The following is a 16,763-nucleotide window of genomic DNA, read 5'->3' as shown; positions in this document are numbered from 1 at the left end:
ATAAAAAGCAAAACAGGGTCTGAGATGCATAAAAGCAGAGATGGATGTCTTTTAAACAGGGTAGTCAGGAGTGTTTTTCTGCTCCCTGGCTTAAGCTGAGCCTCATAGGATGAGTGCAGCTAGCCTGGGGAGCCCAGGGTTGGCAGCCGACTGTGGAACCTGTGGAACCTGGGCGGAGGCTCCGTGTTGGGATACTACTTGGTGCTGCTGGGGGCCTCGCTAAGAGAGAGGGAAGCAGGAGGGTGGAGCGGCAGGCAGGCCTGTTTGCTCCCAGAGAACAGAGGTGCGTGGGCCTGGGGAGGCAGGGGGAGGCTGCTGGAGTCACTCAGGGGAGGAATTAGGAGGGTGCCAGGAAGAGGGAAGTAGATGGACAGAGTGTGGGGAAGGAGCTTGGCTACAGAATGCAAAATGGGAAACAGGATCAGTACAGCAAGCTGGCTTGGACAGCTGCTGGATGGTGCCTGTTATCTTTTGATAACAGCCCCATGCTGACACAAGATACTCTGGTTGCCTCTTGTTTTCAAAGGGTTTATGAGCCATTTTGCATACCTTTTAAAAAATCAATCATAAAAGTGAGGGCAAGAATGTAGTGCAGTTGAGAATACTTATCACACCCAAAGCCCTGGAATCAATTGTCAGCATCAGACAAAGTAAGTGTGGCAGCACACACCTGTAACATCAGCACTCGGGAGGGAGAAGCAGGAAGATGAGGAGTTCAAGGTCATCTTCAGCTATATAGTGAGTTCGAGGCCAGTATGGGCTACACGAGACCTCATCTCAACAAGTAAATAAATATAAAAATGAAAAAAAAAAAAAAGAATTGGCTAGTCATCTTGGAATACAAAAGAAGAAGAGGCCCAGTCCACAGAGGTAGGAGTGGAAGGAATCTGACCACAAGCCAGGAGGAAACAGGCGCAGGAGGACGCAGGCCAGGAGGAGTGTGGAGAGGGAGCCTGGAGTGAAGGAGAGGCAGCGGACGGAGGTGGTGAGGTCAGTGTGGCCCTGGGTCACTGCAGACCTCTGGAATGAGGGACCCGGATCAAAGGACTGACTGCAGGAAGGGGAAGAGGAGAGATGGCTGAGGGGACAAGCTGCCTGAAGTTCGGCTGTCATGGCGGCTGTGTGGGGAGAGGAGGCCCCTGGTTTTGTTTCTGCTTTGAAGCGGGGTAATGGAGTTGTGTGGCCAACAGTGGGAACCTGCTAATCCTGTTTCATGTTTAGGGTTCTGTTTTCCCACCTGTTAAGTCATGGACTCCTAGGTTTTTATATTATTGTTATTATTTATCATTGTTGCTTTCATTACTTTGAAGCAGGGCCTTGCCATCTTCCCAGGCTGGTCTTGAATTCTTGAGTTTAAGTGACCCTCCTGCCTCAATGTAGCTGAGTAGCTGGGACTACAGGTGTATGCCATCATGTGATTTTTTTTTCTTTTCATTGTGGTAAATGCATCTAACATAAATTCACCTTCTTTGCCACTTACAGTTTATAGTTTACTAATTTGCTAACATTCAGCATTATACAGCAGTTTCCAGAACTTGTCATCTTGCAGAATGAAGTCTGTATCCCTCACATCCTCTCTTCCCATCATCCATCTCATCTCTGGCTCCTGCGACCATCATCCACTTCCTGTTCTGTCACAGCACACACACAAACACACATACACACATACACACACACACACACACACATACACACGTACACACACATACACACACACACACACACACACACACACACACACACACACACACGGTTAGACATGGAGACATAGTAATTCTTTATGGTTCTCACAGTAAACAAGTGCTCCAGGTGAGCCTGTTATGGAATGAATCTGAGGCACTTGCTTCTCAACAAAAACCCAGAGAGAGTTACTGGAAACAGACAGGCCCCAAAGGAGACATAGGAGATCCTCCATGTCCCAAGAGCTTTCAAGGGGAACATGCAGGGGCTGTGCCCAGGCATGATCTGGCATCCTAGACTTGCCTGGCTCTTCCTTCACTGGCCATTGAAAACAACCTTCATCATATGGGGTGGAGTGAGCAGAAAAACTAGGGAACCCACTACAGAGAGTTTTTGCAGTAAGCACCTTAAACATTGACATGTAGGGTGTTTATCTGTTTGTCTGTTTGTTTGTTTTGAGACAGGGTTTCTCTGTGTAGTTTTGGTGCCTGTCCTGGATCTCTCTCTGTAGACCAGGCTGGCCTCGAACTCACAGAGATCCACCTGGCTCTGCCTCCCGAGTGCTGGGATTAAGGATGTGCCCCACAACTGCCTGGCTGGGTTTTTGTTTTTTGACAGGCTCTTGCTGTGTATCCATGGTCGGTCTTGTATCCATGGTCGGTCTTGAACTCAAAATCTCCTGTCTCAGCCTCTCCAGGGCTGGGATTATAGATGTGTCACATCATGTCTGGAACTAAGAGTTTCTCCTTAGAGTTTAGAGTGCTGGGGTGGGAGGTGAGGTGGGGTGGGTACCCTGGCAACTCAGTGAGACCCTGACTCAAAATAAAAAGTCAACAGAGGGCTGGGAACGTAGCCTGAAGGTGGGGCACCTGCTGCCATGCACAGACCTCAGAGTTCACGGTCTAAGTTTCTCTCCCTGCAACCATGTCCTGTTCTTACCAAGAAAAAGTTCTCACCTTTGATAACTGGATGTTGTACATCATAATTGTCCTTTTACATTTTAGGGCTATCTAAAAAAATGATGGTAACAATATGCTTTTTATAAATATGTATAGATTCAAGTTGGTGATTCTTAAATCACACAAAGAAATACAATCCCAGTAATGACCCAACTCTTCCATGGGGGCAGTGGCACAACACATAAAGTCAGGCATGTGGCATGCACTTGTAATCCCCCTGGCAGAGAGGTAGGGACAGGAATATCCCTGGAGCCCCAGGTCCCAGTGACCCCTGAAACAAGGTGAGCAGCACACGAGGAACAGCATCTGAGGCTGACCTCTGGCTTCCACCTGTGTGCGTGCACAGACAACCCACCCACCCCACTAAATAAATAATAGTGTGTGTGTGCACAGACAACCCACCCACCCCACTAAATAAATAATAGTGTGTGCACATACAACCCACCCACCCCACTAAATAATAGTGTATGCACATACAACCCATCCACACCACTAAATAAATAATAGTGTGTGCACATACAACCCACCTACCCCACTAAATAAATAATAGTGTGTGCACATACAACCCACCCACCCCACTAAATAAATAGTAATGTCTTTGTCACTCTGATTATCATCTGTCAACGGCTGCCTTTAGTTTCTGAGAACACGTCTCCTCATTCCATCCCTTCATGATGGTACAGCATCTTCAGCTGTCACCGAGGACACTGAACCAAACCTTTAAATGCTCTTTTCTGTTCCTGAACCATCTGCTGTGTCTCTGCTGAGATCAGGGGGCCTTTTCTGACTGTTGCCCCTTTGTGGAGGATTCGTGCTCGGCTTTCCTCAGAACTCTGGTGATGTATGGACTGGTCCATGTATACTTATATTGATCCGTAAGGCAAGGAAGCCTGGGTGTGGGGGCACATGGCTGAGCAATTCCAACACTGAAGAGGCTGAGGCGGAAGGATTGTGAATTGAGGGCAGCCTAGGTTACATAGGGAGAATTGAGGGCAGCCTAGGTTACATAGGGAGACTTGGTGTTGGAAGGAAGAAGGAAGGAGGGAAGGAAGGAAGGGAAGGGAAGGGAAGGGAAGGGAAGGGAAGGGAAGGGAAGGGAAGGGAAGGGAAGGGAATACATAGCAGCCAACACGGCGTTCCTAGTCTATTTGGAGATTTTTCTCCAGTGACCTTCCTGGGAATGGCCCTGGGGAGCCTGGTGTAAGTTGGGAACTGTCAGCAACAGGCTCATTTCAGCCTCGTGAGTGAGACGCAGCCCAGCCTCCTCACTCCAGCCTACCCTACCCACCACAACAAAGGAAGGGCTGCCTTCCTGAGGGCCAGGAGCCCAGTTACGCTTCTCTGCTAGCCTGTATGCAGTGGGAGGGGGCCCACCTGTGCCTGGGCAGCATCTCTGGATACTGCGCCTCCTGCCTCACTGCCGCTTGTCGCTCCCAGACACCAGATGCTGCTGAGAAGGAAGAGCACAGTCCAGCCTTCTCCTGTGTATCTTCTGGTCTGTGGTATAGTTGATCTTTTTTTTTTTTTTTTTTTTTACGTTTTGGGGACCTTCCACTCAGCTCCCAAATAAATACATGGAGACTTATTCTTACTAATGAATGCCTGGCCTTAGCTTGGCTTATTTCTAGCCAGCTTTTCTAACTTAAATTAACCCATTTTGCTCCTTCTATGTCCTCTGGGATTTTTACCTTTCTTTATTCTATATATCTTTCTTTCTTTCTTACTCCATGGCTGGTTGTGTGTGTGGCTGGATGGCTGGCCCCTGGCATCCTCCTCTCCTCCGTTTCTCCCTCCTAGCTCTTCTCTCTTGAGCCTAGAGTTCTCCTCCTATTTATTCTCTCTGCCTGCCAGCCCCACCATTTCTCTTCCTGCCTAGCTATTGGCCATTCAGCTCTTTATTAGACCAATCAGGGGTTTTAGACAGGCAAAGTAACACATACACAGCTTTACAGGTTAAACAAATGCAACATAAAAGAATGCAACACATCTTTGTATCATTAAATATTCCACAGCATAAATGAATGTTAAACTAATATTCCACAACACTGTGGTTTCTCACAGTTTTTCCCTGAGTGTGTTACTGGTACCTGCTGTCCTGGTCCAAGGCTGGGTACTCTTGCTCAGTATTACTGAGATACATAGGTGCACACTCTACTAGCCTAGTGTTAATGGGGTGCATAGGTGCATACTACTAGCCTAGTGTTAGTGAGGTGTGCAGGTGCACACTCTACTAGCCTAGTGTTAGTGAGGCGTGCAGGTGCACACTCTACTGGCTCAGTGTTAGTAAGGTGTGCAAGTGCACACCCTACTAGTTGTATTTAGGTGGAGGAGGGAGCTACATGAGCTGGATATTCATCCACTTCTTAAAATATCCAATATGTATTTATAATATTTTATTCCATTTAGCCTGAAGCTTGTTTTTTATTTTTATTTTTAAATTTCACCCTGTGTTAGCACAAATCACTTGTAGAAGATAATGTGTTTCCTTGTGAACTTTTTATGTTGCTCATTTGTCTCCAACTAAAAGATGGTTATGCAGTCTTGGGTACAAATCCTACATATTCCTGTGCAGCCAGGCCTATTTTAAAAATTTGTGTGTGTGTGTGTGTGTGTGTGTGTGTGTGTGTGTGTGTATGTGTGTATGACCTATGTGTACATGTGTGCAGGTGCAAACACATGAAGGCCAGGGAGCATGTCAGGTGTCCCACTCTTTCACTCTCTATCTTGAGACAGGGCCTCCCCCTACACCTGGGGCTAAGCTGGTGGCCTGTGGCCAGCAAGCTGCAGCGACCATCCCGTCCCTTTCCCTGTCCTGCAGTGCTGGGGTTACAGGCTTGTACGGTCATGACTAGCTTTTTATATGGGTGCTGGGGATTTGAACTTACCTGCTAAAGCCATCTCCCCCATTCCATTTTAAAGTTAGTAATCTTAAAAATTAATATATAATTCTATCAACTCAGGTTAATTTTCAAAGTGATAAGAAACTAGACTGCTGTCAGGAGATGGTGCTTCCAGTAGAGATGAGACGTGAGAGCTGACATGTAAATTATCAAAGCAGATGAACAAAAGCTGTCTGTGTAGCCAGTGCTACCCACAGAGTTGAAGGGCAGCACCAGGTCGTGAGGTGATAATTTAGAATTCAGAGATGACGCTGAAGATTCGCTGATGGTCTGTTTAAGAAGCACAGAAACAGCCAGGTGGTGGTGCACGCCTCTAATCCCGGCATTCGGGAGGCAGAGGCAGGCGGATCTCTGTGAGTTCAAGGACATCCTGGTCTACAGAGAGAGGTTCAGGACAGTCGGGGCTACACAGAGAAACCCTGTCTCAAACAAGAACAGCAAAAAAATGGAGAAGAAGAGGAAGAAGTACAGAAACAGAGCTTGGGGTTTCTATAACCAAGAATTAAAAAATCAAACTTTGGTAATTCAAGTTGAAGGGAGTCTAGTTGCTGTGATAGAATACCCCAACAAAAGCAACCTAAGGGAGAAAGAATGAATTTGGCTACAGTTTTTGTTTCAGGGTACAGTCCTTCATGGCAGAGAAGTCCCAAGGGCAGGAGCTTGAGGCAGCTGGTCACACTACAGTTGAGAAGTATCCAGTGATGAACGCATGTGCTCAACTCCTCCCTCCCTCCTTCTCTCCCTGCCTCCCTCCTCCCCTCCTTTTAGCCTCCATTCCTTTATTTTTGAGACAGGTCTTATGTTGCCTGCACTGGCCTGGAACTCACTCTGTAGACCAGGCTGGCCTCCAACTCACAGAGATCTGCCTGCCTCTGCCTCCCAAGTGATGGGCTTAAAGGTGTGCGCCACCACACTCAGCCCAAAACTTTCTCCTTTTTACACAGTCCAGGGACCCAGTCTAAGGAATGGTGCCACCCACGGTAGATAGATCTTTTCCCCACAGGCATGCTCAGAGTCTGGTTCCCCAGGTTGCTCTAGATCTCATCATGTTGACAGTTCTGTTTGTCTATCCCACTGTCAGGGAAGTTAAGGAGTTCACTTTCACCAGCCTTCACTGAGTCTGCAGTAAAAGTTCTAGGTGGTTTTCACGTAGTTCCTTCAACTTTTAGAAATTATTTGCCTATTGTATATAGATAAATATACCTTAAATCTGACCTTGTAGGTTGTATTTTAAACTAAGTTATGATAGTGTTTGTGTGTTTGCTAGTAAAGGAAGTCCCCCTACCCCACACTGACCCCACCCCTACCCCCACCGAATCCAGCTCTGCTCTGGCTTGCTTGGATTAAGGCTCTGTGGGGTGCACTGTACCACTTACTAGTGAAGAAATTGGGTTTCAAGGCGGTTGGGCCATCTGTTTCTAGCCACACGGCTCGGATGTAGTAAGAACTCTCTCTAGAACCTGGACTGTAAAGTCTGTCTGAAGTCTCCGCGGTCGGATCCTACTGCTTTAACATTCAGGTTTCTATGATTGCTCACCCCCAGGTGCCCTTTGGCTTCGGTGTGGCTGCCAGTGTCCGAGTGGGCAATGCCCTGGGGGCAGGGAATGCTGAGCAGGCCCGATGTTCCTGTACCACGGTTCTTCTGTGTGCTGGTGAGCAACATCTGTGGCGTCCATACTGAATTTAGTGTAATGTCTGAGCCGGTTTGTGCTTCTACAGCAGAATATCCGAGATGGGTAAATTGGTTAAGAGCAAAGCTTATTTCTCACAGCTTTTAGGGCTGATCAAGCCCTGGATCTAGGTACCACCAGGTCTAGTTATCTGGTGAAGTCAGCTCTCAGCTTCCAAGATCTGCTTCATGTTGGATTGTCTTGAAGGGAGGAACCATGTGAACTCTTGTGATGGAAGAGAAGGAAGTGGAAAAGGTGGGGGGGGGTCCCCAGAAGGCTCTTTTAGAACATCCCCCTCCCCCACATGCCTGGCAGCATGGCCCTGGTGATCCAGTCACTTTCCTTCTGTGTTGGGAGTGAAATTTCAAAATGTAATCCTCATGTTCCTGAGGGTTCTACTCTGGGGAACAGACTCCCTTAGAAGGAATCTAAGACAGCAGATCTTAGTTGGCTTTTTCTTATAGAGTAAAAAAGAATTACTATTTACACTGTAGCACTGATTTTGTGACACGGTTTCACCACGTTGCCCAGGCTGGTTTTGAATGCCCAGGTCACAAATTTAAGCAATCCTTCTGCCTCAACTTCCCACATAGCTGGGTCTGCAGGTGCATGTCGTTGCGCCCAGCTGCATCCTTACGTTTCTCAGATGACTCATGCAAATCTCTCATGGGGAGCTTTGTCACATTCAGGAGAACTGTGGTTTCCTGTGACTCCTTCTGTATTTCCCAGGTGTCTGTGCGCTCCTGGTGGGAATTCTGCTGGCGGCCTTGAAGGACGTGGTTGCCTACATATTCACCAACGACAAGTAGGTGGACGTCCAGAAACCGTCTTTGCTCTTAGGATTTCTTCACTGCATTCTTCTGGTTATGAGGGGGCATTGCCCTTCGCTTCACAGGAAGGCTGGTAGCACAGCCAGGAAGGAGAGGCGGGCACAGATGAGAAGTAAGGGTGAATGATGCCAGCCGGTGCAAATCACCCCCTCTTCTGGTACCTATGCCGTTCATCAGACCTGAGTGCAGTTTTGCTCTGAGAAACAGAAGAAAGCGTGTGGGCTAGTCTCCTCCCCAGACAGGCACCTTACAGGACAGCGCACCTTACAGGGATGGTGGCCACCCCCTCATTTGAGGCTGTGTTTGCAAAAGTCATAGACTGAATCTTATACTTCTATTGTGTTTCCTGTAACAATAATTACATAATTATTTATGTATAAGAAATTGTCTGTTGAGTAAAATAAACCATTATCAGCCTGGCCTGGTGGAATAGACCTGTAATTGCAGTTATTCAGGAAGCAGGGACAGGAAGATCACAAGTTCAAGGCCAGCTTGCCTTGTACAACTTAGTGAATTTAAGTTTTATCTTTTTAAAAGAAGAAAAAATCCTTTATAGTGTCAGAAACTATATATTAATACAAATTGAATTAGTATGGTTTTATCATATACTTAAAATGTAATGTTTGCACTAAATTGTTAGGCTTGTGATTTAATAAAAATTAGTGTGTATGTGCGGACATGCACACATTCTCATAAATGTGCATGCCATAGTACGTATGGGGAGGTCAGCTGTGGTGATATATTGTATTCCCCAATATATTGTGCATCCTAATAAACTTATCTGGGGTCAGAGGACAGAACAGCCACTAGATAGACATAGAGGTCAGAAAATGGTGGCACACACGCCTTTAATCCTAGCATTCCAGAGGCAGAGATCCATCCGGATCTCTGTGAGTTCAAAGCCACACTGGAAACAGCCAGGCATGGTGACTCATGCCTTTAATCCCAGGAAGTGATGGCAGAAAGCAGAAAGGTTTATAAGGCGGGAAAACCAGGAACTAGAGCTGGTTAAGCTTTTAGGCTTTTGAGTAACAGTTCAGCTGAGATCCATTCGGATGAGGACACAGAGGCTTCCAGTCTGAGGAAACAGGATCAGCTGAGGAGTTGGCGGGGTGAGGTAGCTGCGGCTGGTTCTGCTCCTCTGATCTTCCAGCGTTCACCCCAATACCTGGCTCTGGGTTTGTTTTTATTAATAAGACCTTTTAAGATTCGTGTTACAGTCAGCAGGCAACTTATGGGTGTTGATTCCCCTTTTACCATGTGAATCCTGGGAGTGGAACTCAGGTCATCAGGCTTAGCCGAAAGCGCCTTTGTCCACAGAGCCATCTTGCTGACCCAGATGTGTCTAAGCCACTGACTACTGTCCTCCTCCTGAACAGGGACATAATTTCCCTTGTGAGCCAAGTGATGCCCATTTTTGCTCCATTTCATCTGTTTGATGCGCTTGCGGTAAGTATTCAGTGATTTCACTCTGATATGTGTGGAAAACGTTCCCAGCTTATTTATCTGAAAGTTGCATGTCTGTGATTTAATGTTTGCGTGTCCATCAAGGGTCCTTGCCTGGCTCTCATCTGAGTGTCTAGAATGATGTGCTGGCCAAACGGCATGGTGACTGCTGGATACGTCCAGGCAGGTTGGGTAGTGGTGAGCTAACTGACCACTAGAGGGTCTCTCCTGGGCTGGTCCTCTGTGGACCTGCGGATGTTTAAAGACCCTTTGGCTACATTCCAGAGCCATCCCTGGAGGCTTATTCTTAGTACGAACAACTGCGGTTTGTGGCGTGACTTAAGGTCATTGTTGTTCGGCTCTTCTTACTGTTGGCTTCCTCCCCGCAGGGCACCTGTGGCGGGGTCCTGAGAGGTACCGGAAAACAAAAGATAGGCGCTATCCTGAACGCCATTGGTTACTACGGGTTTGGTTTTCCTATCGGAGTGTCTCTGATGTTTGCTGCTAAACTTGGGATAATAGGTATGTGTCTGCTTCCTTAGTGACTCACCTGATCTCACTGGTGTAGTAAAATTAGTCACCTGAGGGGTAAAGCAGGTAGAAAGTTGTTCTGTGGACAGGGAGGCTTTCCTGCACGCTGCCTGCTGCCTGCTGCCGCAGGAGTGAGCCCAGCCGTGACCGTGGAGTGACTGGTTTTCACGACTTCAGGATGCTCCTAGTGTTTCTCCACTAAAGGGCATGATGGATTCGGGGCTGCAGTGTGCATGTTTAAGAAGTGTCTGTGGAGGGCTGGTGAGGTGATTCAGTGGGTAGAAGCACTTGCCATGAGCTCATGAGCTTGTTCAGTCCCTCATTCAATCCACTGTGAAAGGAGAGAACTAACTAACTCCTAGAAGTTGTCATCTGACATCATGGTACATGTGCCCACACTCTCACATGTACATCGTAACCCATATCCACCATATATGGTCACATACACACTCAATCATATATGCTATATATGTATGCACACAGTCATATACATACACAATCATACATGCACAGTTACATACAACCATAATTACATGCACACTCATACACACATAATCATACATGCACACAATCATACACCACTGTTTGAACATAATCATAAACATACAACCATACATACATAATTATATGTACACATAATCACACACAATTATGCACACATAATCATACATAATTACACATATACAAATAATAAATTAAAATTCAAAAGAATTGACTGTGGCCGGGCAGTGGTGGTGCACGCCTTTAATCCCAGCACTTGGGAGGCAGAGCCAGGCGGATCTCTGTGAGTTCGAGGCCAGCCTGGGCTACCAAGTGAGTTCCAGGAAAAGGCGCAAAGCTACACAGAGAAACCCTGTCTCGAAAAAAAAAAAAAAAAAAAAAAGAATTGACTGTGGAATCTGTTTTATGGAATGCTTATAACAAAAATGTCTGAGGATTTGACAAATGCTGTTTTGGTGCCTGTAGAAACAATTCTGTAATTTTTAGCCTTAGGTCAAATAGGAAGGTGGAGGATACTGTCTTCCTTATAACCATCTTGATTATGATGTACTAATTGAACTGCTAGACTTTTAAGTTACTCTTTATATGAATTTTGCGGTTCACGGTAGTTTTCTTTTTTGTGTGTATTTTTGTTGGGTGTGCATGCTTGAGCCCATGGCCTTGCATGAGGAGCATTCTGCTCCTGAGACAGCCTCAGCCCTTGTTAGAGCATACTATTAATAACATTACTTATATACAATGCTTACTTCATAACATAAGTTTTGTATTCCCCAATGCAAGTTAAATAAGATTTATCTATTTTTTGTAAGCATTTTGTGGATTTCTCCCATGAAACTGTTTTAACCTCGGACTTTTAAAGAAGTTTATGCATCTGAGAGCCGTCAGTTCTGTTTGGACTTTTTATTGTGTCAGCATGAATAAACCATATAATTATTAGAAATGTTTTATTGAGGTTCAAAATGTTTAGAATTGTGCAAAGTAATTTAAAAGTTGTATGTGTTTTATGTATATATTCACATTTTTATTTTCTATACATTTCTTTTAGTAGCAATGAATTTTATTTCAAACTAAAAATAGTGCAGGTGGATCTGGGGATGCCTACCATGCATGATGCCCTGGCCTACATCCTCAGAACTGTTTTTTTTTTTTTTTTTTTTTGGTTTTTTGAGACAGGGTTTCTCTGTGTAGCTTTGCGCCTTTTCCTGGATCTTGCTCTGTAGACCAGGCTGGCCTCAAACTCACAAAGATCCACCTGCCTCTGCCTCCCGAGTGCTGGGATTAAAGGCGTGCGCCACCACCGCCCGGCTTGTTTTTTAAAGTCTAATTAGAGAACTGTATGACTGCCCCAATATGTGCGGAAATCATTCTTCCCCTTCTGTCGAACCAGCACATTTTTATCATGTAACAAATTTTATTTTCTCCCATTTCTTTGCAAAACTCGAAATTACAGCTGGCAGAGGAGATGACTGTGCGCTGCCTCTCCACTGCCTCTCTGGGAGGGGGCATTTGAAAGGCTCCCCCTTCGCTGTCTGCCTTCCTTCCTTCTCCCTTCCTTCCTTCTTTCCTCCTTCCTTCCTCCTTTCCTTCTTTCCTCCTTCCTTCCTCCTTTCCTTCTTTCCTCCTTCCTTCCTCCTTCCTTCTTCCTTCTTCCTTCCTCCTTCCTTCTTCCTTCTTCCTTCTTCCCTTCCTCCTTCCTTCCTCCTTCCTTCCTCTTTCCTTCCTTCCTTCCTCCTTCCTTCCTCTTTCCTTCCTTCCTTCCTCTTCCTTCCTCCTTCCTTCCTTCCTTTCTTGCACCTCCTCCTCCTCCTCCTCCTCCTCCTCCTCCTCCTCCTCCTTGATACTCTCACTCTTTATTCCAGACTGACTTGAAACTAACTATGAATCCTGGGATAGCCTTGATATCTTCCTGCTTCAGCCTCTTGAACGCTGGGATTGTAGGCATGAACCACCATGCCTGGCTTCAAAGCAAGCTTTAAAAAACCCATATCTCACATCCATCCATGCATACACAAGTCTGAAAACCATTCGTGAGTCCTCATTACCATGGATAAATAGAAACCCCTGGACTTTTCTGTGGCTTACATGTCCTCCGTGGTCTTCTCCAACACTGTCACTTCCTACCTAGCCTCTCTGCTCAAGGAGCTCCCAACCTGGCATCTTCCTGTAGCATGCTCTTCCTGCTTTAGTCTGTACTGCAGGCCTGGACCTTCCCTAGGCTGGTTCAGGTCTCCACCTCAGAAGATATCCAGCCACTCATTCAGACTGCACTGCAGGCCATCATTAACGACCAGAGAGTGCCTGCCACACATCCACTACTTTTTAAAATTCCAGTTTGTTTCTTTGCTCATCATCCGTCCTTCAGCATCTCTAATAGCTTGGTGACAGACTTCAGTCTTCTCTGCTTCACGTTTATCTAAAATTTTTGAGAAGTTAATTTAACTGAAAGTTTGCTCCACTGAGTATGAGTTATCAAGGGAGGATTTTAATGATCATGGGAACGGAATTGATGGCCCTGATGTTCATTTTGCGCCCACAGGCCTCTGGTCCGGACTGGTAGTCTGTGTTTTCTCCCAGGCCCTCTCATATTTAATCTACATCATGAGGACAGACTGGAATAGAGTTGCAGAGCAGGTAACAGTCTCCGTGTCATTTTAAAACACATCAACACTTGATCTCATGGCTGACAAGGCACTGGATCCCATGGCTGACAAGGCACTGGATCCCATGGCTGACAAGGCACTGGATCCCATGGCTGACAAGGCATTGAATCCCATGGCTGACAAGGCATTGGATCCCATGGCTGACAAGGCACTGGATCCCATGGCTGACAAGGCACTGGATCCCATGGCTGACAAGGCACTGGATCCCATGGCTGACAAGGCACTGGATCCCATGGCTGACAAGGCACTGGATCCCATGGCTGACAAGGCATTGGATCCCATGGCTGACAAGGCATTGGATCCCATGGCTGACAAGGCACTGGATCCCATGGCTGACAAGGCATTGGATCCCATGGCTGACAAGGCACTGGATCCCATGGCTGACAAGGCACTTGATCCCATGGTTGACAAGGCACTTGATCCCATGGTTGACAAGGCACTTGATCCCATGGTTGACAAGGCACTTGATCCCATGGTTGACAAGGCATCTTTCTTGATGAAATGATAAATAAAATCCCACCAGTTTTGAGACAGACAACATATCATGAACCACACTGACTACGTGGGAAGCTGAAGGGAGAGACAGAGAGACGGTTCCTCTTAGCCAGAAAAGGAAACAGAAATTGACCTCAATATATTTTTGTTTTTCTGTAAATAGAGTTAGAAAAATAGTTTCCTGTTTATCCTGATTAGCTCTTTTTAAGGCTTCAATTGAACTTTTTATTGATCTGTTCTTATGAAGAAGTAATGTGTTAAATATTTGTGATTTGTGGGACATGTGGGCAGGGGTGGTGACCCATGTGAGTGTGTGAGCAGAGACTGTGCTCATTTCACTGTGGTGAGGCCTAATGTAAGACAGATGGGTGGCCAGGAGGAAGAACCCTTAATAAGGAGGGGGGGGAGTTTCAGGGATTCTGGCTGTCACCCTTTAGATTTCTGACCCCTTTGCCTTTGCCTAATGGTTATGTTTTGTATGTTTCTTAAGTTCATGTTGATTTGTTGAGGGAATAGAATATACAGACTGTTGACTTGGGGGCTGGAGAGATGGCTCAGTAAAGAGAACTGACTGTTCTTCCAGAGAATCCCTCTTTGGCTCCCAGCACCCACAAGGTAGCTTGCAACTGCCTGTAACTCCAGTTCCAGGGGGTCTAATGCCCTCTTCTGGCCTCCATGGAAACTGCATGACATGGCCCACAGACATGCAAGCAAAAACACCCATACACATAATTGGAAAAAAATTGATATTGACTTGGTCAGTAAACTAGCTTTTAGATGGTGATGTCATTTACCTTTAGATTGGTCCTTTTATTCCTATCTGGAGACACTGAAGGCATAAGTGCAAACATGTTAGACCCTCGGCTTTTCTGTTACTGCTGCCCGTGGAGCACGGGGAGATCAGCCATTTTCTGGTGTTGTCACGTGACATTTTCATGACCAAGAAAGGCTGCTTCTGATATTACAGCCTTTCAGCACTAGCTTTAAATCGAAGCTTTAACAGAGAGCTACAGCTTGACTTGATTTCTGCCTCATTTACTCATGTGGCCTTGTTTTTAGGCACAAGTTCGAGCTGGGCTAAAAAGCAACAAGGAGATAATACCCATCCCAGCAGGTAACGGTCCACTCTCTTTATAGTTCTGTTTCTGCTTTTATAAAGTCTGAAGCTCAGTTGTCCAGAGAGGTTGAGTTTATGAGCTCCTGCTCTCGTGACAATAACATCTATCTCCGCCATAATTTGCCAGACCAGCTCTGAATGTTCCTGTTAAATGTTTCTTACGTAATGTCACGTACACTAACTGACAATTGAGGATCATTTTTTAATACTACAGTGACAAAATGAATGTTCCACTGCTGTCTTCAAACAGATCTGCCCATCTTGGAAAGAGAAGTTGTTGATGGAGTGATTTTGCCTGATATCACCAGACCGGAGAGCCAGACCGGCCAGCTGGTAGTAGAGGAAAGCAGCCAGCACGCGGTGCCCACCGTCGGGGAGGTCTTGACGGGGAGACAGCTGATCATCTATCGTGGCATGGCTCTGACTCTTTCTATTGCTGTCCTCATAGTGGGAATTGTAGTGCGAGTTCTCAGTGACCGTGGCTAAGAAGGGATTCTCACCAGCCTGTGGACTGGTGATAATTGTGTGCCATGTCCTGAACATGGACATGAGCTTATTAGTGGAACAGAAGCTTCTCTTAACTGTGGGTAGCAACGCTGCCAGTGAGGGTCCTTGGTTACACTGAGACCCCACCCCGTTATACTGCAGGTCAAGAAAGATGCAGTATGCTTGCCTAGTGTGAGCAAGGCTCTTGTGTATGTTGTTCAGCACTAGGATATGTGTGTGTGTGTGTGAGGGGGATGAATAAATGAATGAATGGCTATCCAAATTTGGGGGTGTGCTGGAGATAGAGTCCACGAGCCTCAGCACAGCTAGGCAAGTGCTCTAACACTGAGCACTCCCAAGCCCCCAGAAGCTCCGCTTTTAAGAAAGCCTTTCACTTTATCATGGTTTCCAAATACGTCAGTTTGATTTTTCCCTACTGTAAACGTGCTTTACTCTTCCATGCATCCTCTGCTGCTGGATCCTCACAGTGAGTGAATATCAGGTACCTCTTCTACCTCTGTCTATGTATTGTGCCACAAAAGCACTTATAAAATAAATACCTAAGATTTAAAATATGTGCTGCGACTATTTGGGACTATGATGTTATTATAAATGGTAACTTTTAGGTGTTACTTTTAAACACATTTTCATACTAATTAGAAAAGAGATGGATTTTGTTGTTGTTCCTCGATTCCACAATGCTTTGGTTTGGTTTCACTTTCTAGGAAGGACGTTTTTATTGCTTAATCTAGAAAATTTGGTCAAATCTAAGATAATTTTTTAGAAGTATATACTAAAATAACAAAAGAATACCAGGCATTCCCCATCACAAAGCTCCTGTTGCCCATAGTGGAGAACAAAGCCCTGCAGTGTTAGTCAGTGTCCGTGACTATACCATAAACCAGGTGTGATCAGTAGATACAGAGAAAACATTTAATGTGTTTTGGAAGCTTCATCCTGTGGTCAGCTGCCTGTGTTGTCTGGGGGAGCCTGTGATGGAGCAGAGAGGCTCCCTTCATGACCTGGAGTCAAAGAAAAAGAAAGAGGCTGGGCTCTCACTATCCCATTCATGGCCAAGCTTCCAATGCCTGGACATCCTCTCGCTTGGCCCCACCTCTTAAAGGTCCCACAGCCTCCCACTAGCACTGCACTGGGGTCTAAGCCTTTAACACACAGTCCTCAGCGAACACTTTGCTTATTTGATTCACTGTCTTGAGGATGAGAAGACAACCTAGGATCATCAACTCTCTGAAAAGCTGATGTAGAAACCCATAATAAATACTGAGTTTATAAGGATAAAAACTTAGAACCTCAAAGACACAATAGAAAACATTATAACTGTATCACAGAATAGAACGCTATAGGATAAGATATTTTGAGGTAAATTTAGACCACATAAAATGCACCATTTGTAAGTGTGGGCCTCTGCGGCGTTCAGCCAAGTGTGCAGTCACAACTCTTGCCTAGTTGCAAAGCGTTTCATCAGCC

General features: G+C 45.8%; 1 protein-coding gene across 1 annotated transcript in view; it reads left to right on the top strand.

Annotated features, from left to right (window-relative positions):
- Nucleotides 1-15,850, top strand: part of LOC131917182 (multidrug and toxin extrusion protein 2) — a 45,421-nt gene extending 29,571 nt beyond the window's left edge. The window contains exons 11-17 of the mRNA XM_059270841.1: nucleotides 7,083-7,191; nucleotides 7,939-8,014; nucleotides 9,419-9,488; nucleotides 9,875-10,007; nucleotides 13,054-13,148; nucleotides 14,732-14,786; nucleotides 15,040-15,850. Coding sequence (XP_059126824.1) covers nucleotides 7,083-7,191; nucleotides 7,939-8,014; nucleotides 9,419-9,488; nucleotides 9,875-10,007; nucleotides 13,054-13,148; nucleotides 14,732-14,786; nucleotides 15,040-15,275 — 774 coding nt within the window. The 3' untranslated portion in view covers nucleotides 15,276-15,850. The remainder of the gene's footprint in view (nucleotides 1-7,082; nucleotides 7,192-7,938; nucleotides 8,015-9,418; nucleotides 9,489-9,874; nucleotides 10,008-13,053; nucleotides 13,149-14,731; nucleotides 14,787-15,039) is intronic.
- Nucleotides 15,851-16,763: the final 913 nt, after the last annotated feature.

The sequence above is a fragment of the Peromyscus eremicus genome, chromosome 8a (assembly GCF_949786415.1).
Source record: "Peromyscus eremicus chromosome 8a, PerEre_H2_v1, whole genome shotgun sequence".
Classification (NCBI taxonomy): domain Eukaryota; kingdom Metazoa; phylum Chordata; class Mammalia; order Rodentia; family Cricetidae; genus Peromyscus; species Peromyscus eremicus.
Note: the sequence above shows the minus strand (reverse complement) of the source record. Positions and strands in the feature narration are given on the sequence as shown.